This window comes from Protopterus annectens, chromosome 13.part0 (assembly GCF_019279795.1).
Source record: "Protopterus annectens isolate FY-2018-M chromosome 13.part0, PAN1.0, whole genome shotgun sequence".
NCBI classification, from domain to species: Eukaryota; Metazoa; Chordata; order Ceratodontiformes; family Protopteridae; genus Protopterus; species Protopterus annectens.
In genome coordinates, this window is record NC_056747.1 from 721,585,280 (window position 1) to 721,608,548 (window position 23,269).

The following is a 23,269-nucleotide window of genomic DNA, read 5'->3' on the forward strand; positions in this document are numbered from 1 at the left end:
TTCCATTCTACCAGCCTACAATGAAGGCAGGGCATTTCAGTGTAATTTTCTGGGATGCAGAAAATGTGGCTTGAGGAAAAAAAAAAAACACATTTATGCATGTGTTAGTAGTTCATAATACTGAAAACTCAAAATACTGAAAAGGGGAATTTGGCTTTACTCTACTGTTGCGCGATCCTGGAGTTATGTATAATTAGTAGGGGGTGCAGACCCCAGCATTAAAAATGTTTCAGTTTTTTGAGTTTTTAATATGTTGAACTATTTCCATGTTAGCATATCCATCCCCATCAAATCGTTTAAGGTTACAACAAAACAAACTAGTCATCATGATTCAGAGATCAAGGTAATATAAAAAAAAATGTTTTATTTTCTGTCAGAAATGTTCTTTTGCACTGATGATAAAATTATCAGTTGAAAGGAATGTACAGTACTGGAATGATCCATCCTTGTAAAGGGCTACCAGGACATCCATTTATAAATTAATCCTAGTATAGGTGCACTACTTCTGAAGGATGAACTGCTCGATAAACTCATTTTGCTCGGTCTCTATTTTTGACAGTGCCTCATATTCTACTCGATACCTGCAAAAAAGAGGAGCACATCTAATTATTATACTTATCCTATGTAGGACATGCTGCTAACTGACAATAATTTTAACTATCCATTAACTTGTTTTGTTGACAAAGTTTCACAGACTTTTATCCAAATTTAAAAAACGCATTATTTTAAGGTGATTAACATGCATCTGGCAAGGGCAAAGTGAAAACACTAGAAGGAAATAATTGTACTTATCAAAAGTAGATGTTTGCGTTCACAAAATGCAGTCAATAGATGTGCTGTAGTATTTTAAAAAGCAAATTTTCAAAACTGCCTTTTACAACTGTACTTATAATAAAAGGTACATCTAATGTTCAATCAGTATTCAAAGTACAGAACAAAGTGTACGTGTTTGTATAACATATCTTTTTTCCAACTTCTCTGAGCCATAATTTCAGAAGGCAGTAAAGACATTTCTCCAAAATGTGGCGCTAGTCAGTGCACTGATACATTTTAGTTTGGTTTCCTAAACACCATTCTCTGTTAATTACCACTTTCTCTTACCAACAAAAGTACCCAGTTTCTTCCTTACATGGAGTTACATCAAATTATCCTTACAGATCTAACATGCTTAGTTACTCTCTTTGATAAATCTTATTTACCATTGGCTACAATACAAGGAAAGGCTAACCCACTGGTACATGCTCAGAAACCATGCTGCCAGTGCTTATGCAACTATTTCCTAAGCTCCTTCTTTTTCAGGATCTCTTTATAAGTCATCTTGATAGTTGTACTGTAGATATGTCTTTAATGTGGTTCTGTTTAGAAGCTATGTTGATGACAGTCCTGCAGGTAGACAGCATCTTCTGTAACAGCCACCCTCCTATGCCAAGGTTCTTGTAGCTATAGCTACAGTGGATTCACTCTTAGTTTCTTCCACCCGTGGTCCGAGACTGAATGACAGCTGTTCACATGTACTAATGCTAATCTTGGACATGGAGAAAATGTCTGGTGCATCACAAACATCCAGTCTCCAATTATGGATTAAGCTCACCAAAAAAGTTGACACACAGGAGGAAAGCTTCCCTGGCTTATGTCATAAACCCAAAAGCTGCTGGACAGACAGGGACTGTTTGACTCACTTGATCTGCCCAATATCCTGCTTAATAAACAAGTTGCAATTCATTTTGACTCGTTTCATTCCTATTCCCTGCTAACTTTGGTTTAACCTTGTGTTCCTGAAGTCTACAACAAACTATGAATACTATTCCATACAGTCATAACTGACTCTCTGTGTTGAAAGCATTTTAAACATCTCCCCTGAGCTGTCTTTGTAGTTTTTACTCCTAAATGCCTACTTCCTGCCCTCCCCTTGTGCCCCTAGTTCTTGACTATCTCCTTTTCTGATCACTTATTTCCTCTAGGACTTAAACTTCTTTAAGGTGCTAAGAATATGTCTCTCATTTATTCCAGGAACACAAAAAAGTTCCTTTACTTATGAATCCTGTAGTACAGATTTAGTATCATTTGTATTACCATCCTCTGCACACCTTCTAATCTGTCAACGTCTACACAGTAGTAGGATCTGCACAACTTTATCCAATACTCCAGATGCAGCATTGCTAGATGTGCAAACAGAGGAATTAACTTCCCATATTTTATAAGCAGTGCCTCTTTTACATTTCAAAGTCAGGACAGTAAGTTGAACTGTTTGGCAGTGTCTCTGGAACTGCTGCAACTTTGATCTCTTTCTGTTCATGCACATGAAATGAGCTGTCTATGACCGGAAAATCATAAAGCCATCTTCTGCAGTGAAAGTTAAGTACTTGCAATAAGAGTAGGTTTGAGTAATGGCCCATCTTCAGCCAGTAGGATGAAGGTCAGCAGGACCAGGCAGCTTGTCATGTGAAACTCCCTTCTTACCTATAACACCTTATGCTCTGACTTCTTCAGATCTCTGGTGTGCCACCTGAAAGGGAAGCACTTAAACAGTATACAGCTGAATACCACTCCTAGATCATATCTACCCGAAGTCAGGAAGTTTGAAGATATGGACCACAATTATGCAGATCTATTGTTATGGTAAATATGTAACATCTCTATCTGTCTTGTTTGTTGAAGAAAGACCTTATCATATTAGAGTACCATACTTGTTCTCCTAGATGGTCAACAAGGAACAATACCTCAGATAGCAGTATCTCCCACAGAAGACCTAGACCTTACAATGTCTTATGCAGCTGCATAAGTATCATCCAGAGATGCATCTCTGATGAGGTTAGCAGGCAGCCACTCCTCTACTTGAATGTACTGTGGGCACAGGTTTTAAGGCAGGTTTTTAACTAAAATGGTCTGGTACTATGCTATGTACAACACTGAAGGTTGTTTCTTATGTTCAAATTAGGTTGTTTATTCAATAAAACACATGTTGATGGAGAAAAGGTTTAAATATATAGTAAGAACACAGCATGATTAGTTCTGATGAAGTCCAGTGTGAAATAAGTCTGGATGAAAGTGTGTTGCTAAACTCTGTGCCTTGGGAATTGATTTTAATAAAAGCATTTTTTGTGGATATTCAGCTGCTGCTTTCTTTCCATGTCGGTTGTTCCTGATAGTATAGAGCACATTTTTGATTACTTGAACTTTGCCTTGAGAAAACTCCATTTACATCACTTAAGTCTAGTATCAAGTCTGAGGTCCTTTGCTTTCTTTGGCACTAAAAATAAAATGGCATAATAGCTAGACATGCTCTGACATGATGGAACCTTTCGGATTGCTCTGTTCTGAGTGAGATTCAAAAATCTCTTTTCTTGCCACACACTTGAAGGGATAGGACGTTGGGGGAAAGTCAAACAATGGAAGAAATGCAAATTGAAAGGGGTATGAAAGAGAAATGCATAGGCTCTGGACAAATTACACCCAACTTTCCTACACTGGAGGCAGCTGTGAAAGTTCTCATAATGGAGGGTCAAGGTAATAATCTGGTTCTGCTGATTATTTCTGCATTTCTTCCAGTGTTTGTTCCGGAAGTTACCATGGCCTCTGGCTCAGCCTACAATTCTGACTTCCTTTTTGGTGACAGGCCATCTTGGTACTACAACTGACATGGGTTCTTTTGCATCCAGAAAAATTGTTCAATCTGAATTTGTTACCAACAATAAGGATTTTCCTGTCTTTCTCACTAATGGCTAGTTGCTTCTTAACTTTGTTCTGACCACAGCAGTCACATCAAAGGACATGTTAAGCAGAGTAGCTGTTTAAGTAAACTTACCATAACAGTAAATATTTAAATGATCACAGCTGCAGTAGCCTTAACTATATGGGTTATATTCTGCCAAGGATATAACAGCTGGCCAGCTTCCAAAGCTTCAGGGCATCTTCCAAGCACCCAAACTGTCAGGCAGCATGAGCTGAGCTGACCAAAAGGCAAGTCTGGACGCCAAGCCCTTCAGAGCTTTCCTGCCAACACTGAGTAGGAGACTGAGCCCTGAAAGGACAGCGTTAGGAACAAAAAATAAATGTCTACACCCTGGAATAAACAACACACCAAAAAACAATGGGGGGGCACAGCAGCAGTGATCATTTGAACATCTACTACTGTGGCAAGTTTACTTACACAACTGTACTATGGTCATCATATTGATTAGTGCTGCAGTAGCCTTAGTTTTATTGGTAGATTACACTAGCTTACTACATTGGGAGGTGGAAGGAGAAGAGTCCATCAGTGCCTGGAGAATGGTCCTAGCAAAGTCTGTCCTTCACCTGGAGAGGGAATCAAACTTATAGTGCTTTGCAAACGTATGTACAGAGTACCAAGTAGCAGCTAATCCAGCCCTTTCAAAAAAGCCATGGATGCAGCCAAGGCCCTGCCTCACATAGTTTTGTTATGCTGAGTATCACAAAAGGTAATAGCCTTAGACAACAATTTGGAAGTAGTCTGTACTGACACAGGTTGTCCCTTCTTACTTTCACAAGAAATTAACAATTGATCTGAAGGACTTAGTTCTATCAAAGTAGTACCTGAACTGGCTGTGGACAATCGAAGGTATGCAGTATCCTTTCTCCTTCACTTTTAGGTTCAGAAAAGAAAATGGGGAGATGGACAGTTTGGCTGAAAGTAAGCTTGGATACCACCTTAGGCATAAAAGAATGACTGGATTTCAAAGAATCCCTATTGCTGTGAAAAATGAGACAGGGTTGACTTATCATAGAAGCTTGCAAGTCAGATACTCTTCTTGCAGAGGTTAGAGCAGTCAATAAAACTGTTTTCCATGTTATGAACTGCATCTCAGCCACGTTAGCTGGTTCAAATGGAGCAAGTGTTAGCATCTTCAACACAAAATTAATATCCTGAGGAATGGCCACCAGTTTAGTTGTAAGACTCTTGTGCAAAACCCCTTACAAAACATTTTGACACCAGACAGCATTGAAAATGGAGGATCCGTGGGAGACGTGCTAAAATGACCGATAAATTAACCATGATAGAGGAATAAGAAAGTATAAAGAATATTAACGCACACAAATGTTGTATCATCAGAGAACAACTAGCCCTAAATGGGTGCTGGTTATGTTGTTTGCACCAACTAGAAAACCTTTTCCATTTGCTAATATATGATTTTCTAGTAGCAGGCTTTCTTGCTTCCATCAGTACCTGTTGCACATCCTCAGTAAACAGGTGCCTAAAAGTTGTTAAGATCCTATCCGGGAAGTCAACTGAAGTTAACTGATGTTGAAGTATATCAAACACCCCCTATTCTTGCATGAACAGATCCAATCTGTGAGGAAGCTTGTGGTAATTGCCCCTGGCCATTTTAAAAAGAAGAAAGAGCTAAGGTTGCTGGGTCAGAAGGCAGTCAATACAATGATCCTGAGAAACTCCTCCTGAATCTTCAGAAGTACCCTGGACTGGATATTCGTGGAATGGGTGGAAAAGCATACAGGAACATTCCTGTCCAAAGAAGAGAAAAGGCATCTGTCTTACAGACATTTTTGTAAGGAGTACTGGAAAAGAATCTCGTCAGTTGACTGTTCAGAGTGGAGACAAAGAGGTCCACCTGAGGAACTCCCCACAGAATGATCAAATATTGGAAACCCCCTGATCTAGTTTCTATTTGTAAGTGTCTGCCCTGGTCCTGCTCAGCTTGACTGTCACACAGTTTTGCTCTGACAGAATGTAGGATGCATGTAGAGTGAGACTGTGTTGTGAAGCTATATCCCAAGCTAACATAGCTAGTCTGCAAAGGGGGTATGACCTGGATCTCCCCTGCTTATTGATGTATCACATGACTGTGGTATCATCTATAACAACTTGAAGTAATCCAGGGGGCCAAAGATGATGCAGAGAATTAAGTGTCTTGATCAGGGCAAGCATTTATTTGATATTTAACATGCTTGCATCTGTCCTTGGTGTCCCACACACCCTGGACTTTTATATCTCCTGAAACTGCTCCCCACGCAAAGTCAGAGGCATCTCTGGTGACTGACTACTTTGAAACAAGAAGGGAGAAGAGGAGGCCTGGATTTAAAGATATCTGTTGTCTCCTATAAAAACCAACTGTCTGGCAGCAAGAAAAAGGCAAAAGTGTATTTTTTACAATTTATTAGCGCTTTCGTCTGATAAATTACCAAACTTCTTCAGATAAACCACCTTAAATCAAACAACCCTTATATAATGATATTACATGACATCACATAATACAGCAGCCAATAACAGCTCCAATACAACATTTAAAAAATGATGGGTGGTAAAAAATAAGAAGTTATGTACTTATCATAACGTTCCATGTTAGTTGTCTTCTTCTCGCCTTCTTTCTTGCTGGTTGGGTTCGGAGCCGATCCTCGGCTCCGACTCGGCCATCTTCAAAAGCTCGAGAGCTGCTTACTGGCTTGAGGCCCCCCTATATCCCATGATGCCTAGCGCTAGATACCCAGATCTCGTTTGGTAAGTCTAACTGCAGACATAAAAATACAGGAATCCTATCCTAGAATGCATAAATCCTATTGGAGAGACTACCAGAAAGGAATAGCCAGAGAAGACTCAACCAGTGAAAGAAAAACATGGACTCTTCTCAGTCTACTAGGATAGGGGGATGGAGGGTGGGACGCAAGAAAGAAGGCGAGAAGAAGACAACTAACAGGGAACGTTATGATAGGTACATAACTTCTTAATGTTAAGTTGTCTATCTCACCTTCATTCTTGCTGGTTGGGACAGCGTCCCTAGCACCTCAATGCTGGGTGGCTCATCGGAACAGACTTTTCAGAACAGTGGAACCAAAATCAGCTCTGCTCCTGGAGGCCACGTCCAGCTTATAATGTGAAATGAAGGTATGAGGATTGGCCCATGTAGCTGCCGCACAGTTTCCATTGGCAATCTTGCTTGAAAAGCCACTGAAGTAGCTGGAGCTCTAGTGGAGTGACCTTTTGGTTTAAGAGGAAGCTCTTTGTTCCTTAGCTGATATATCAATGTAATAATAGATGTCAACCACCTAGATAAAGTTACTTTCAACATTGGTAGACCTTGTTTACCCTCAGCATAGGACAGAAACAACTGGTCTGATTTTCTGATTTGCTTAGTTCTATGCAAGTAAAAACGTAACTGTCGATGAACATCCAACTGATGCAACTTGTACTCCGCCTTGTTGGAATAATTTGGAAAAAACACAGGGAGATCAATAGACTGATTCAAATTATTCTCAGAAGAAACCTTTGGAAGGACGGAAGGATTAGTCCTGAGAGAAACTCTGTCCTTGTGGAAAACTAGATAAGGAGGGCGAACACAAAGAGCTTGAAGTTCAGAAACTCTTCTGGCTGAAGTAATTGCAACCAGAAGAAGGGTCTTCCAAGAAAGAAACTTCAAAGAACAAGAAGCTGCAGGTTCAAAGGGGGACAATATCAGGGAAGCTAAAATCAAATTTAGATCCCATGGAGGCGAGGGATCTCTCACTGGGGGCCTGATTAAAGTAGTCCCTTTTAGAAAAGCTTTACAAAGCTTATGGAACATAATACTAGTATCTGATAGGCCTGTATGAAAGTTTGAAATTGCAGCTAATTGAACTCTAATCGTGGCAGAAGAAGATCCAGCATGAAAAAGTTATGCTAAAAAATCCAAAATATGGTGCACAGGGGTTGAAAAGGGATCTATATTTCTAGCCTCTGCCCAGAAAGAGAAACATTTCCACTTACTAGCATAAGTCTTTCTAGTGGTAGACTTATGTGATGATCAGATGATTTCACGCACCGAGTGGGAGATGTTCGGAAGCCTGGCTAAGGTTGGAAGTGGAGCAACCAAGTAGTGAGCTGGAGAGACTGAGGGGATTGGTGCAGCCCGCCTGATTGATGGATCAGGAGGTCTGGAACTGGGTCCAGGGCTGCTCCAGAAGGTGATGATGCAGGAACGGGAACCAAATTTGTCGAGGCCAGTAAGGGGCAATGAGGATAATCTTGCATCCCAAGATGGTAGCTTTCTGTATTAGTTTGGGAATCAGGGGAAACGGAGGGAATGCATTAAAGAAGTCCCTGAGGCCAATCGTGAACTAGAGCGTCTCTAGGGGGGTGTCCAGGAAAAGGGAGGAGAGAGAAGAAATTGTTGCACTTGCTGTTGAAGGGGGTGGCAAAAAGGTCGCAGCAAGGCTAATCCCATCTGTGGAAGATTTGGTCCGCCACTGTCTGATTGAGAGACCACTCTTGAAGCATGAGAATTGCTCTGCTCAGCCTGTCCGCTATAACGTTGGACTTCCCAGGGATGTGCGCTGCTATCAGAAACCGTTTGGAAGAGATCACCCACTGCCAGAGTCTGAATGCTTCTCGACATAGGGAGTAGGACTTGGTTCTGCCCTGCTTGTTGATGTACCACACTACCGATATACTGTCTGTTTGAATTGCAATGGTCCCGGTGGGAAGAGAGTTGTGAAGAGCTTGCAACGCCAAAAGCACGGCCCTCATCTCCAAGACATTGATATGCAGATGGTACTCGTGAGGCTGCCAGGTGCCTTGGACTGTTCTGCCCTGAAAATGCCCCCCCACCCGATCAGGGAGGCATCTGTGGTCACTGTAGCCACTGGAGGAGGAAGAGCAAATGGTCTGCCCTGGGGTACTGATGGGGAAACCATCCACCAAGCAAGTTGGTTTTTGCATGTCTGTGTGATCATTATCGTGTGAGACATTGGAAGTTGCTGGAAAGACCACTGGGTGAACAGCACCCACTGAAGAATCCTCATATGAAAACGAGTAAGGGGAACTAGTATGATAGCCGCTGCCATGAGACCCAAGGTTTTTAGGACGAATCTAGCCTTAATTTTTTTTGCATCCTAATAAGACCTGCACATGTCGGCGAATGTCTAACACTCTGTCTAATGGCAGTCTCCCTGACATGTCCTTTGTATTTAAGTTTGTGCCTATAAAGGTAATAGATTGACAAGGCGACAATGCAGACTTTTCAAAATGTATTGTGATACCTAGTTTGGAGCAAGTTTGGATGGTGTAGTCTCTGGCTCGCAGCAGGTGATGTCTGGTGGTAGCAGTAAGGAGCCAGTCGTCTAGATATGGAAACACCTGGAATCCTTGCTGTCTCAGGTGAGCGGTAACTACTGCTAAACATTTGGTGAACACCCTGGGGGCTGTGGTGAGACCAAAGGGCAGAGCTCTGAAATGATAATGACTGGCTCCCAGCCGGAAGCGGAGGAATCTTCTGGAGCATCTGTCCATTTTGATATGGTAGTACGCATCCTGAAGATCTATGGAGCACATCCAATTGTCCTGACCCAGAAAGGGTAAAATGGACTGTAGCGTGACCATCTGGAACTTCGTTCTTTGAACAGACCTGTTTAGTCTGCTGAGATCCAGAATGGGTCTCCAGTCCCGTGTCTTTTTTGGTACCAAAAAGAACCTTGAATAAATTCTGGATCCTTGCTGGTCTGCTGGATGACTCCTTTTCTTAGCAGTTTAGATATTTCTTGAACTGCTTGATCCCTTAGATTGGGTGGAACATCTGGAAGGGATTTATTGAGAATGTAGGGAGTGCAAAAAAAGGGGATTTTGTAGCCTTCAGATATGATAGACAGTACCCATTTGTCTTGTGTTATAATTTGCCAGGCTTTTGGGTACAGCGATAATCTTCCCCAGACTGCCTCCAAAGGTGGACAGCCGGGCAGCACCTCAGGGATGCTGGAAGGGCTCGTCAGAGAAAGATTCTCTGTGGCCCTGATTTTGTGGACCCCCTCTGCCCTGAGGGCGGTGTCTATTGTTGTTCCTTCCTCTGCCCCTGGAGGGGAACTCTCCACGTGTGTCAGGCACGGCTCCCTGGGGTTTCCGGAACCACATCTTCCCACTCTTCTGACCCTTGGAATACGGTCTAGAAGGAGTGGAAAAATGGACTCCCACAGCAGAGAGTCTTGCCTTCCTGCTCACACATGGTAAGGGTATCCTTCACCTGTGGTCCAAAAAGAGCAGAACCATCGAAGGGGGTGTTGGTGAAAGATGCCCTGAAGGGTTCCGCAAAGTTACATAACCCCATCCAAGCATGCATCCTCAAGGCCACGCCTGTGCCTGCGGCCCTACTTGCACCATCGGCTGCATAAGAGATGAGCCGCATGGAGGAGTTTACTACCGAATTAAGAGTCGCCAGCTGGGAGGCAACCTTAGCCTGGGCCCCCACAGTTGATGGATCTTGAAGGGTATCTCCTAGCTCCTTAAGGAGATCCCTTTGAAGGCGGGTAAAGTGGCAAAAGTAGTTCAGCGACCTCATGGAGAAGGTCGCTGAGGAAAACATCCGCTTCCTATATCTGTCCATTGTCCTAGATTCCTTATTAGGAGGATGGACAGACGAAGAAGTTTCAGCCAACTCCTTTTTTGTGGCCGCTGCTACCACCATGGCATCAACAGGAACACCCTTCATCAGAAATTGCTTGTCCTCTGGTGCAGTAATAAATTTTGTGGGTCTTTGGGGGGTTGGTTCCTCTGTGTCTGGGGCTGACCATGCCTTCTGAGCTACCACAGACTTCAGTGGATCAAAAGGCGGAGACACCCAGGAGGTGGAGGGTCGGGAACCAAACGCGTCCAGGAATACCGACTCATCCTTGGAAGGGTTAAGGGTAGTCTAGTTCCCCCTCTGCCTAAGTATCTCAAGGATGTCTGAGAAAGAGATGTCCTCAGTGGGGGATCTCGGGGACACTTCTGAATCCTCTAAGTCGGTATCTGAAGTGACAGACTCAGGGGAGTCAACATGCTTCCTCTTGCATTTCCTCTTTTGAGGGGGTTCCTCTGAATGATCAGGGGAGGCCTTGGAAGAGGAAGATGCACCCAATGGGGTGCCCTGGAGTGCTTGTTCCCCACGCTTGGGCTCTGGAGGAGGGGTAGAGGCAGAAGCAGGCAGCATGGGGGGAGGAGCCGATGAAGCTGATCGTGGGGCTGACTCAGAGGCCAGCACACTCCTCATGACCCCGAAGGCGGCCCTTCCCGATAGTGGAGAAAGCTCTGGCTCCGAAGTGACCGGAATCCTTCCCGGCACCGAGAGAGACAGCTCCAAAGCCGATGTAGGAGCCGAACTCACCTGCGCCAAAGCTCTGAGAGGGAGAAAGTACAGTTTTGTACCTACCATAAATGTAGATGTTCGAGTGCTAATACAGCTGCAGTCATAACAGATGGGTTGTCCTGCCGTCAGGCGGGTCCTCGGTCGGCCAAATTCCAAAGTCTAGGTCCGGCATCAGTTGTCGTCGCTTCTTCCCTGACGTCAGTGCGCCAGGGGTATAAAAGAACCAGCCGACGCCATTTTCTTCAGTTTTTCTTGCCCCAGATGTCAGGTGCCCCCAGAAGGAAGGCAATACATAAATATGTGTAATAAAGCAATGCAATATAATCAAAATGCAGTAGTTGCAAGCAAATACACCATAAAAGAATACCCCAATCAGGTTGTATGAGGAGGTGTTAGCCAATAGGCCTGTCCCAAGAGGGGAAGGAGGGAGGGAAACCTGGACTGCAGCTGTATTAGCACTCGAACATCTACATTTATGGTAGGTACAAAACTGTACTATGTTCATCGTGCATACAGCTGCAGTCATAACAGATGGGTTGAATCCCAAAGCTAAGAAAGGGGTGGTAGGCACTAGGTGAAACTAGGAGGAGCCAGAATGCCCTGCAAGACTGCAGTGGCAAAGCCTGCTCTAGTTTTGGAGTATAATGGTAGGTGGTAGTGCTTGGAGAAGGTATGCACAGAACTCCAAGTGGCTGCTTCCAAAATATCTTTGGTAGGAACTCCTCTGATGAAAGCTGCAGAGGTAGCTGTGGCCCTTGTGGAGTGAGATCTGATGCCTGCAGGTACAGTTTTACCATGAAAAGAGTAACAAAAGCGTATGCAGTGGGCTATCCATTTTGAGATGGTCTGTTTGGAAATTGGCTTCCCTTGAGCTCCTATAGCATAGGACACAAAGAGCTGTTCTGATTTTCTGAAAGGCTTTGTTCTGTCCAAATAATAACACAGCTGTCTGTGGATGTCCAAGGAATGTAGTAGTCTCTCCCCTTTGTTTTGAGGATTAGGGTAAAAGGTAGGTAAGTGAATAGCCTGATTCAAAGCTACCATGGATACCACCTTTGGCATAAAGGACAGGTTGGTTCGTAAGGAAACTCTGTCCTGATGGAAGATGATAAAAGGCTGCAAAGCCATGAGGGCTTGTAATTCCGATACCCTATGAGCTGAGGTGATAGCCAGAAGGAAAGCTGTTTTCCAGGACAAATATTGCAAATCTGTTGAGGCAGCTGGCTCAAAAGGAGGCAAGGTCAGCTTTTCTAGAATTAAATTGAGATTCCAAGCAGGTATTGGTTGTTTCCTTGGGGGTTTTATATTCTTAGCCCCTCTGAGGAACTGTCTTAAGAGGAGGTGAGAGAATAAAGGTGGATCAGTGTTGTATTCTGCAGAAATGGCTGAGGCATGGATTTTGATGGAGGAGAATGAAAGTCCACTGCTTAGCAGCTCAGCTAGATACTGTAATATTTGAGGTAAATTCAGTTTTCCAGGATTCTGACCCTTTTTCTCATTCCAGGCACAAAACCGTTTCCATTTTGCGGAGTAAGCTTTTCTAGTAGACGGCCTTCTGGCCTCCAAAATGACATCCTGCACCTCCTTGGAGAGTAGGGTCTGTTGTGATGTTAAGGAATCTTCCATGCGGCCAGATTGAGTGTTTTCAGCTGACTGTGAATAGTTTTGAAGCTGTGCTGAGTCAGAAGAAGAGGCATTAGAGGTAGAGTCCATGGAGGGGAATGCGTCAGGCTCCTCAGGAGTGGGTACCAGTGCTGTCTTGGCCAGTCTGGAGCAATGAGAATCATCTTTGGTCTGTCTGCTCTGGTTTTTAATAGAACGTTGGGCAGCAGAGGAAGAGGTGGAAAGGCATAAACTGTCATTGTTGTCCAACTGAAAGAGAGAGCGTCCACTCTCCAGGCCTGTGGATGAAAAGTCCTTGAGCAGAATTTTGTCAATTGGTGATTTTTGTGGGAGGCAAAGAGATCTGTCTGGCCTTCCCCATGCTTGAATTATCTCTGTAAAAACTTGAGGAATCAACTTCCATTCGTGTGGATCTGTCATATTTCTGCTTAGGTTGTCTGCCAGCGTGTTTTCCTTGCCTGGCAAGTACTGTGCTTGAAGTTCGATTTGCAATTCCAGAGCCATGTTCCAAAGTGACATGGCCAGCCTGCAAAGGGGGTATGAATGAGTTCCTCCCTGTTTGTTTATGTACCACATTACTGTGGTGTTGTCTGTCCTTATCAATAGTTGACCTGGATGCAGAAGGTCTTTGAAAGCTATAAAAGCATTTATTACTGCTAGCATTTCCTTTTGATTGATGTGAAGGTGCTTTTCTTTTTGGGACCATTTGCCCTGAATGCACCGATCTGTCATGTGCGCCCCCCAGGCATATTCCGAAGTGTCTGTTGTGATGACTTGATTTGCTTGAGGCTTGCAGAATGGGAGACCTGTGTTTGTTTGGCATGCTTGAGCCCACCACAGAAATTCCTTTTGAAGACATGGAATTAGTGGTATTATTGTTTCCAAACTGTGGCTGTGTTGAGACCATAGGTTTTTCAGGTACCATTGAAGTTTCCTCATATGCAGCTTTGCACATGGGATTAGTAGGATGCAAAATGCCATGAATCCCAGAGCCTGCAGGATTTCCCTTGCAGTCAGCCTGGTGAAATTTGCTAGTGTTCTGAAGTATTGAGTTAGTTGCCCCTGCTTCTCTGGCGTGAGGTAGGCCATCTGGGTGTTTGTGTCAAAGTTGGCACCCAGGAAAATTATTTTCTGAGAGGGTATTAGCCTTGATTTCTTTTTGTTGACTGTGTATCCCAGAGAATTCAACAACATTATTACAAAAGCCAGATGTTTCAGAAGTATGTGATTGCTGTCCGCTTGGATCAGGCAGTCGTCCAAATATGGGTATATTGGTATCCCTTGAAGTCTGCAGTAGGCAATTACTGATGCCAGGCATTTCGTGAATACTCTGGGCGCAGTAGATAAGCCAAAGGGCAATGCAGAGAATTGATAATGGGTTGAACTTGCAAGAAATCTGAGGTATCTTCTGCAATTTTGTCTGATTGGGACATGCAGGTATGCCTCCTTGAGGTCCAATGTTACCAGCCAAGACTCCTTGCCCAGCATGGGAAGAAGCTGCTGTAATGTGAGCATCTTGAATTTTGGTACGAGTAGAAATGTGTTTAGGATGAATAGGTCCAAAATAGGTCTCCAATCTTTTCCCTTCCTTGGTACCAGGAATAGTCTGGAATAAAAACCTTGACCTTGTTCGTGAATAGGTACCTCTTTAATAGCTTTCATGTCCATGAGATCTGAAATTTGTCTTTGTGCCTCTGCCCTTTGATTGTGTGGCAGGTTTGGCATGCCTCTCATTTTTGGAAGGCTGTGAAAATGGAATCTGTAGCCTCTGTTTATAATGTCCAGGATCCATTTGTCTTTTGTGACAATATGCCAATTTTTTGAAAATAATGCCAGTTTTCCGCCTAAGGGTGCTGCCATTTGAGCCTTGCTTGGCATGCAAAGGGGAAAGTCATTGGGCTTGCTTTCTGAATGGCTGCGAACTATCCTCACCACCTCTTTGTGTAGGAGCTTGCCATTGTCTGCCTCTAAACGATCCTTGAAAATGCCCTCTGCCCCTCAGGCGCCTGTATCTACCTCTTTGGGGTCTGTCCGTGGCTGGAAAGGACCAATTTTTGGAAGGCCAACTTCTACTGAAACGTGGAGGTTGCACCTGTAGAAAATCTTTCACTGTTTGCATTGATTTAGCCTTTTCCTCCATTTTCTTTAATACCTACTCAGCTTTAACACCAAATAATACATCCTTTGTAGAGGGGCATCTAGTAACAGCTTTGACATGATCTGGTAAGGTTTGCTCCTTGAACCAGGCATGTCTACGTATGACTGATCCTGTAACAGCAGCTCTACATGAGGCCTCTAGGGCATCAAAACCACATTGCAAGGTATGTTTACCCACTTGTTCTGCACTATGCATCAAATCCTGCAACTCCTTCAAGTCTGGTTGTTCAGGTTGTGACATTTTACTTCTCAACTGTGATAACAGAAACTGTTGGTACTTTAGCATATGGAACTGGGCAGTTTAATGCCCTCATGGTTAAGGTGTATACCTTTTTTCCCCACCTTTCTAAGTATCTGGAATCTCTCTCGGAAGGCGATGGGTTTTTAGCAGTGGAGGCCTTAATTCCCTTGGGGCCCTGTGAGATAGTTTCTGGGTCAGCCGCATGGCTTTTGTATAAAAATTGGTGAGAGTCAGGAACCCGGTAGTACCTGTCAGGCTTGACTGGGGCTGGAGGTAAAGAATCCGGGTTAAGGCAGGCCTCCGAGTACACATCATCTAGTATGTCTAAGACAAGAGGTATAGCCAGAGGCCTGTGCTGAGGTAGCAAGAGAAAATCCCTAAGCCTTTTCTTGGAATCTGAGTACTCTTGGCCTTCCCAGTGGAAGTGTTCCCTTAAGGTATGCAAGGTTTCCCCAAATGAGTAATCCTCTGGGGGGGAGACAGAGGGAATGGACTCCTCAGCATCAGAATCTTCAAAAGAGGAGTAAGAATGTTCCTGTTCATCCGAGTGCTCTGAAATAATGGAGGCCTGGACAGAGGAGTGGGATTCTTCCTCCACTCTGGGCCTTTTGTCCGGGGGGGGGGGGGTTGAGAACCCCTGATAAGAGTAATCAAATCCACAGCCATTTTAAGCATCTGTTTTTTAGGCATGGGGCCTGGAGAAGGGCCCTGTGGAGCTTGTCTCTTAGAATGCATGGCTGCTTTAGACTTAGTGAAAGCCTTGATAGAAAAAGAAGAGGAAGGCCTGAAGACACCTTGAGAGGAGGCAGACCTGTCTACATTTTGAGATTCACCACCAAGAGTGGCTTCGGTATCTGTAGTCGGGGTGTGGGCCGAGGAGCCTGCGACCTCGGGCACAGAAGACACCGCCAAAGAAGTGTCGTCGGTAGGCAGGGGCTGCGTAGGTGCCTCGCTGAGAACCGGACCACCTGTAGTCGGCTTTGGCGTGGTGTCGGTAGAGGCCGCGGACCTCGTGTGTCGGTCCTTATCTTTGTGTTTTTTAGACAAAACTGGAGTCGGAGAATCCGACGACATAATATAGTTAAATTTTTTGCCAAAATAGTGCTGGGCGAACTCCGCCCGATGCTTAATGGTGCGTTTGTTGAATGTAGCACAAAAACGACAGAAAGAGATGTCGTGGTCTGGGCCTAAGCAAGGAATGCAGAGGGAATGAAAATTCTTTTGCGGTATTTGCTTCCCACAAGAAATACAATTATTAACTTTGTCTGACATCGGTCTGAGGCAAGAAAAGTTTCCCCAACGAGGTACTTAGCTTTCAAGAAGACTTCGGTTGCAAAATGTTTCGTAATTTCAGGAGCTGGCCGACCGGCACTTGCAAACTGCTTCTGCTTCAGGCACCGTGCGGCAAGAAAGACTGAAGAAAATGGCGTTGGCTGGTTCTTTTATACCCCTGGCGCACTGACGTCAGGGAAGAAGCGATGACAACTGACGCCGGACCTAGACTTTGGAATTCGGCCGACCGAGGACCCGCCTGACGGCAGGACAACCCTTCTGTTATGACTGCAGCTGTATGCACGATGAACATTGGGGTCGGACAAGGGTCCGATGCCACTTGCCCCCTCAGAGCCGACGAGGGAGTCCCGGTGCCCAGATCCCTCCAAGGACGGCACCATGAAGGCGATCGTAGCCGACGACAGAACCGAAAGGGTAGGTATTGGCGCCACCGTTTCCATGATCTGAGCCCCAGCAAGCTCCGGCTCCGAACTCAAGGGATGAGTCGAAGGAGGAACTACTGCAGAGACAGGCAGAGCCGAACCCTGATGAGGGGGGCTGGATAACATTTTAGCCAGGCCTGCAATTTTAGAAGCCTGCTCACCACTCTCTCCAAATCGTGGTTAGATAGTCTAGAAGACTGAGAAGAGTGGGATCGGTGACTTTGCTCCAACTATAACAGAGGCGACCTCGGAGCCGAGTGTATCGACTCTAGGGATGGAGATCTAGAGAGTTTTCGGCTCCCTGACGGTTCCGACACCAGAGTCGGGGCCGACTGGGAGATAGGTACTTCGGTTCCAGCCGGAACAGAAGTTGAAGCAGATGCCACACTGATGATGGCTCCGAACTGGGAGCTGACGGCTTCGTTGGCTTAGAGGGTTTCACTGGCTGGGACTTAGCCGGTGACCCTTCAGGTCTGAGCAAACCCCTAAGGATTAGCTTATTCCTATGCTTCTGCAGGACTCTTGGACTAAAGGAGTGGCACACCAAACAAGAGTCCTGCAGGTGTAGGGCGCCCAAACAGTAGACACAAGAAGTGTGACCATCTGCCAGTGACATCTTCTGACAGCATGAGTCACACTTCTTGAATCCAGATACTTTCATATCTTTAGACATTCCTGTAAAAGGAAATGTCAATCACAGAGAAAAAGTAACAGAAGGGAAGTAGGTAACTAGTAAAACACACTCATTCAACACAGGTTACCACATCCTAACAGCACACACACTCTATTATCCAAGAAAAGGTAAATAAACCTACTGATCTACAACAATTTCTAATAAAAAAAAAACTACTACATAAAAATTTAAGAACAAGAATTAGCCTCTAACTAAAAACGGCTACCTTGAAGAAAACAAACGGGGGAGGGAGGGACTCTCTAACAAGAAAACGAGTTTCCAAGGGAAGGAGACTAAATTACAAATAGATAACTACAACTACTATAACTACTATAACTATTCTAAACACCAACTACAATATAAATTTTTACATATGCTAACAATAAAATCGAAAAATATGACCTGAGCCAGCAAAAGCAACCTCGCAGCAGAAGCAGCAAACAAGATCTGGGTATCTAGCGGCAGGCATCATGGGATATAGGGGGGCCTCGAGCCAGTAAGCAGCTCTCGAGCTTTTGAAGATGGCCGAGTCGGAGCCGAGGATCGGCTCCGAACCCAACCAGCAAGAATGAGGGTGAGATAGACAACTTAACATCAATCAATACATTTTGGACCATATATCTTATATTTACAAAATATATACACATGTTTATATCCAAATATAAATATTATAAACTGTCATATGTTTTTAGTTTAAGGAGGCTGTTTATGGAAATCATTTCATTTAGCCCCGGGGGGTATCCAGTATTCAGTTATATTTGCTCTCTATTTTCTAAGACTAATTTCCAGGGTCCTCCCAGGGGATCTTTAATAAGCTGGTACACTACCAGAAATTTAAAGCTATAAGTAGGAAATTTGCTTATGTGCTTAAAAAGCACATATGTGTCCTTGCTATGAGGGATGTCACAGATATGCTCATAAATCCTCTGGGATAGTTTACGTCCGTTTTTTCTGACATAAAATGTTGGACATTCTGAACAGCATGCAATATACACTATCCCTTGTGTATAACACCTATATCTACCCCTGAGTTGGATTTGCTTACTGCCTATTTTTATACTTGACCCATTATATACATATGGACACTGATTATATGTGCCGCAAGGAAACATCTTACCCACACTGGTGGCTACTGGTTGTCGCTCCAAAATATTTTTGAAATTGGGTCCCCTCCTGTATACAATGTTAGGATTAATTCTTAACCTAGTTGTCAAATCTGTTTCCATTTTGATAATGTTCCAATTTTTGTTTCAAATGTCCCTAACTATCTTGCCATTATCACAATGTGTGGTAACAAAAGGGCAAAACATTACTGCATTCCTATTCCCTGCAACATTGCTGACATCATTATTTATATTAATAATAGTAATACCATTAATAATATTTGTATTACCATTATTACTATTCCCTTCTCTTACCATCTCTGGCCTCTCATGGTACTCTTGAAGCAATGGGACATAAACACCTTGATTACGTTTTAAAATAACTTCATTTCATATCTGGTTCACCATTCTTCTAGGGTAACCCCTGTTATAAAACATATTAGACATGTGAGTACACTCTGCTATTAAATCTTCATAGTTTGAGACCATACGGGCTGCACGAATCATTTGGCCCTTCACAACTCCCCTCTTTACGTGGGTGGGGTGGTTACTGGAATAGTGCAAATATGTATTTGAAAATGTTGGTTTTCTATGAATGTTAGATTTCAAACCTACTAGATTTTTTGATATCAATACATCTAGATATGCCACACTATCCAAGCTCACAACATGAATGAATTTAAAAAATTCAGTTGTCTGGTTAATATATACAATGAAATTATTAATTTCTACCAGTGGACCTTTCCATGCAATAAACAGGTCATCCGGGTACCTGACATACATACTAATATAGGAATAGAAAGGACTTGAATACAGATATTCCCTTTCCCACCATTGCCATGACAATATTTGCAAAAAGGGGGGGCCACAGGCTGACCCCATGGCTACCCCTTCCATTTGTCTGTAATAATGTCCTTCAAAGTGTATATAATTGAAGCTTAGGACCATATCTAACAACTGGTTATAAACATTAATTTTGTTTTGATGTAACTTCATTGCTTCATGGAGATATAAACAAAACCAGTCCTTGCCTTGCTCATGGGGGATACTACTGAACAAGTTTTTTACATCAATGCTTATAAAAATACCATCAGAAAAGGGGTTTAATTTATTACAAATGGTGAGGAACTGCCAGGAATCACGACACAAATTTCGATTATTATTTACTATTGTTTTTAATTATTTATCTAGGAATCTAGCTATGTAACTGGTCTTAGATTTCCCAGAATCCACAATAAGCCTTAAAGGTGGATCAACTATATCCTTGTGTATCTTAGGGACCCCGAATATTACTGGGATCCTAGGCCAATCACTTGTCATATAGGTATATTCCTGTATAGAAATCTGTTCCTGTGTAAGCATATCCAGTAATTCCCAGTCTATTCTCTTATAACCAAGATGTACTTCATTGATAGACACATCTTCATATGTTCCACTGTACAACATATTAAACATTTTTTGAATATAGTCATCTTGTTGCATAATCACCATACCCCCGCCCTTGTCTGGGCACATGAACCTAAGGTCACTGTATCATCTAAGATACTCCAATGTACTTTTATCAATATCAGACATATTATCAACATAATCAAGCTGTGAAGAATAATATCTGAAATCTATTTCACAGGCTTTTTCAAACACCTTTACTATAGGATGCACATCAGGGTTAAAAACATTTGGAATTCAAATACTAGTTCCAGTATTACTTAAAGTAAGACTTTCATTATTAAATAACACATGTAAATTCAAATTCCTGACATACATTTTTAAATCTAAAATCAGCCTGACAACATCCACAGATTTGCTAGGAATGAAGGTATATCCTTTGCTAAATAAATTAGCACACTCTTCACCAAGGGAAATTGTACTGTAATTATAAATTTTAAAATCATGAGCAGTGTTTTCAATAATTTTACAGTCAAAGTCACTAATCACCTCTAATATCGATTGTTCCTGTTCCCATTCCTGTGCTGTTGTGTTTCCAGCGATTGGTTTGTGGATATGGTCCCTGGTTCTGTTGCCTGCGGTTCCATAACCTTTCCGATCTCTGCACCTCCAGTTGAATTAAAGGGACAGTTTCAGCATCCGAGTCTTCACAGGTTTCATCATATTCCTGTTGTTGTCTGTTAGGAAATTTATTCCCACTTTGCCCTAAAGGTGGTAAAGCTTTGTGCATATGCTGATCTGTCTCGTGCCAATTTTTTTGTTCTTCCTGTGCAGAAAACAGAATCGCACAAACTGTCAGTGTCCTTGAAAATGTAGTCATATTGGCTTTTATAACCACCAAACAGATGGCTATTCACAATTTTGCCATTAAGCTCTTTGATATCAGCATGTAACGCTTCCATGGCTTTGCTGTTATGTTCTATCAGGAGCTCCATAAGTTCGCAGCCATGTTTATCAAACATGGCTAGGAGCTCCTGATGTAACAGTGAATTCTGCTCTAACCCGGTTGGGAATTTCCATAACTGGAGTCCTTTAGTTACAAGTTTACATTTAAGGCATTCTTTAAAGTATTTATCCTCTTGCTGGAGTTTACAAAAATTAGTTAATTTATCTTTAAACTCATCCAGCAGTTTATCAAACAAAGTACTGTTACCCATTACTGGAGCTCCAGATGGTACGCTCCGGTTAAGCCATGAATCAAGCGAAAAAACTGCAGGTTTCAGCTCTTCTGGTGTAATCCCTTCCGCCAGTTGTTCTGCTGGTCCTGGTGGAAGAAAAGTTCCATTTCTGACTCCATTAACTCATTCCCTGAGGATTTCAGGGGTATTCTGGTAGTCACAACTACCATATGCTGGTAACCCAATGTCATTAGGTCGTCCAGCTAGCTGCTGCACTAGCAAGGTTAAATTGTCCACAGATTCCCGGAGCTGCTGAAAAGTACAGTTGTGTACACTTACCATAAATGTAGATGTTTGAGTGTCTTCACTGTTGCAGTCATTACTGTAGGGTTCTTCCTGCCGGCAGGCAGTCCTCGGTCGGCCAGAATCCCAAAGTCTGGGTCCGGCGTCGGCTGTTCAGTCATGCTCCCTGACGTCAGAGTGCTAGGAGTACAAAGCTGCCAGCCGACGCCATGTTCTCCAGTTTTTCTTGCCCCAGATGTCAGGTGCCCAAGAGTGAAGGCTAATAGTAAAACAAAAATGTAACATACAACAAAAAACCCATACCCTGTAGCAAATACACCTCAGAGGAAGGGTGAAGTAAGAAACCACACTAATGAAAGTATAAGAGGGGACAGGAGGGAGGGTAACCCAGACTGCAACAGTGAAGACACTCGAACATCTACATTTACGGTAAGTGTACACAACTGTACTATGTTCATCATGTTTCACTGTTGCAGTCATCACTGTATGGTTGAATCCCAAAGCTGTGGTAAAGGGTGGTGGTTATAGAGTAGAAGGGGCGGCTAGAAGGCCCTGCAAGACTGCAGAAGCAAAGCCTGCCCTAGACTTAGAGTAAAGAGGGAGATTATAGTGCTTAGAGGAAGTATGCACTGAACTCCAAGTTGCAGCTTCCAAAATATCCTTGGTAGGTACTCCTCTGAGAAAGGCAGCTGAAGTAGCAGCAGCTCTGGTAGAGTGAGTCCTAATTTTTCCTGGGATTTGCTTTCCATGATGAGAGTAACAAAATCTGATTCCATGAACAATCCATTTAGAAATGGTCTGTTTTGAAATAGCTTTGCCTTGGGAATTTGATGCATAAGAAACAGTTGCTCTGTTTTCCTGATATCCTTGGTTCTGTCCAGGTAAAAACGAAGTTGTCTGTGTACATTCAAGGAATGCAAGATCCTTTCCCCCTTATTTTTTGGATTATTGAAAAAAGATGGCAGGTGAATAGTTTGATTTAAAGTCACTTTGGAAACCACTTTAGGCATGAAAGTAGGATTGGTCCTTAAAGACACCCTATCTTGGTGAAAAATAATATAAGGCTCCACAGCCATGAGTGCTTGTAACTCCAAGACTCTCCTGGCTGAAGTCAAAGCCAGTAGGATAGCCATTTTCCAAGATAACTACTTAATATCAGATGTGGCAGCAGGCTCAAAAGGAGGCAGAGTGAGTTTTTCCAGAACATAGTTGAGGTCCCAGGCAGGAATGGGTAGTGTCCTAGGGGGCCTTAAATTCTTTGCTCCTCTGAGATATTGTTTCAGAAGTGGATGAGAAAAGATTGGAGGATCTGTATTGCAATGTGCAAAGATAGCCGAGGCATGTATTTTTATGGAGGAGAAGGATAAACCCTTATGTAGCATGTCTGTCAGGTAAAGTAAAATCAGTGGGATATTAGGAATGAGAGGATCCGAATCCTGAGCATGCATCCAGGTGCAAAATCTCTTCCATTTACCTGCATAAGATTTTCTAGTGCTAGGCCGTCTGGCTTCTAAGATGACATCCATGACCTGTTTGGGAAGGAAAGGATTAGTCATAGACCCTGAATTCGCCAGGCTGCTAGGCTGAGAGTTTTGACATGAGAGTGTAGAACCTGGCCCTGGTTTTGGGACAAAAGATTTGGAATCTGAGGTAAAATCCAAGGAGGCTCCTGGGATAGATTCATCAGTGTTGAGTGCCAAAATTGACGAGGCCAATTTGGGGCCAGTAAAATCATCATCTTGGGCTTGTCCTGCTTGATCTTTAGTAACACCCGTGGAAGAAGAGGTAGTGGCGGAAAGGCATACCCCGAGAGGTTTCACCAACTGA

General features: G+C 43.3%; 1 protein-coding gene across 3 annotated transcripts in view; it reads right to left on the reverse strand.

Annotated features, from left to right (window-relative positions):
* Positions 1-338: 338 nt before the first annotated feature.
* The window catches only part of IFT20 (intraflagellar transport 20), a 304,459-nt gene continuing 281,528 nt past the window's right edge, over positions 339-23,269 (reverse strand). For all 3 annotated transcript variants that reach the window (XM_044054407.1, XM_044054409.1, XM_044054408.1), the window contains one exon: positions 339-581. In XM_044054407.1, the coding sequence (XP_043910342.1) occupies positions 500-581 (82 nt within the window). In that variant the 3' untranslated portion in view covers positions 339-499. The remainder of the gene's footprint in view (positions 582-23,269) is intronic.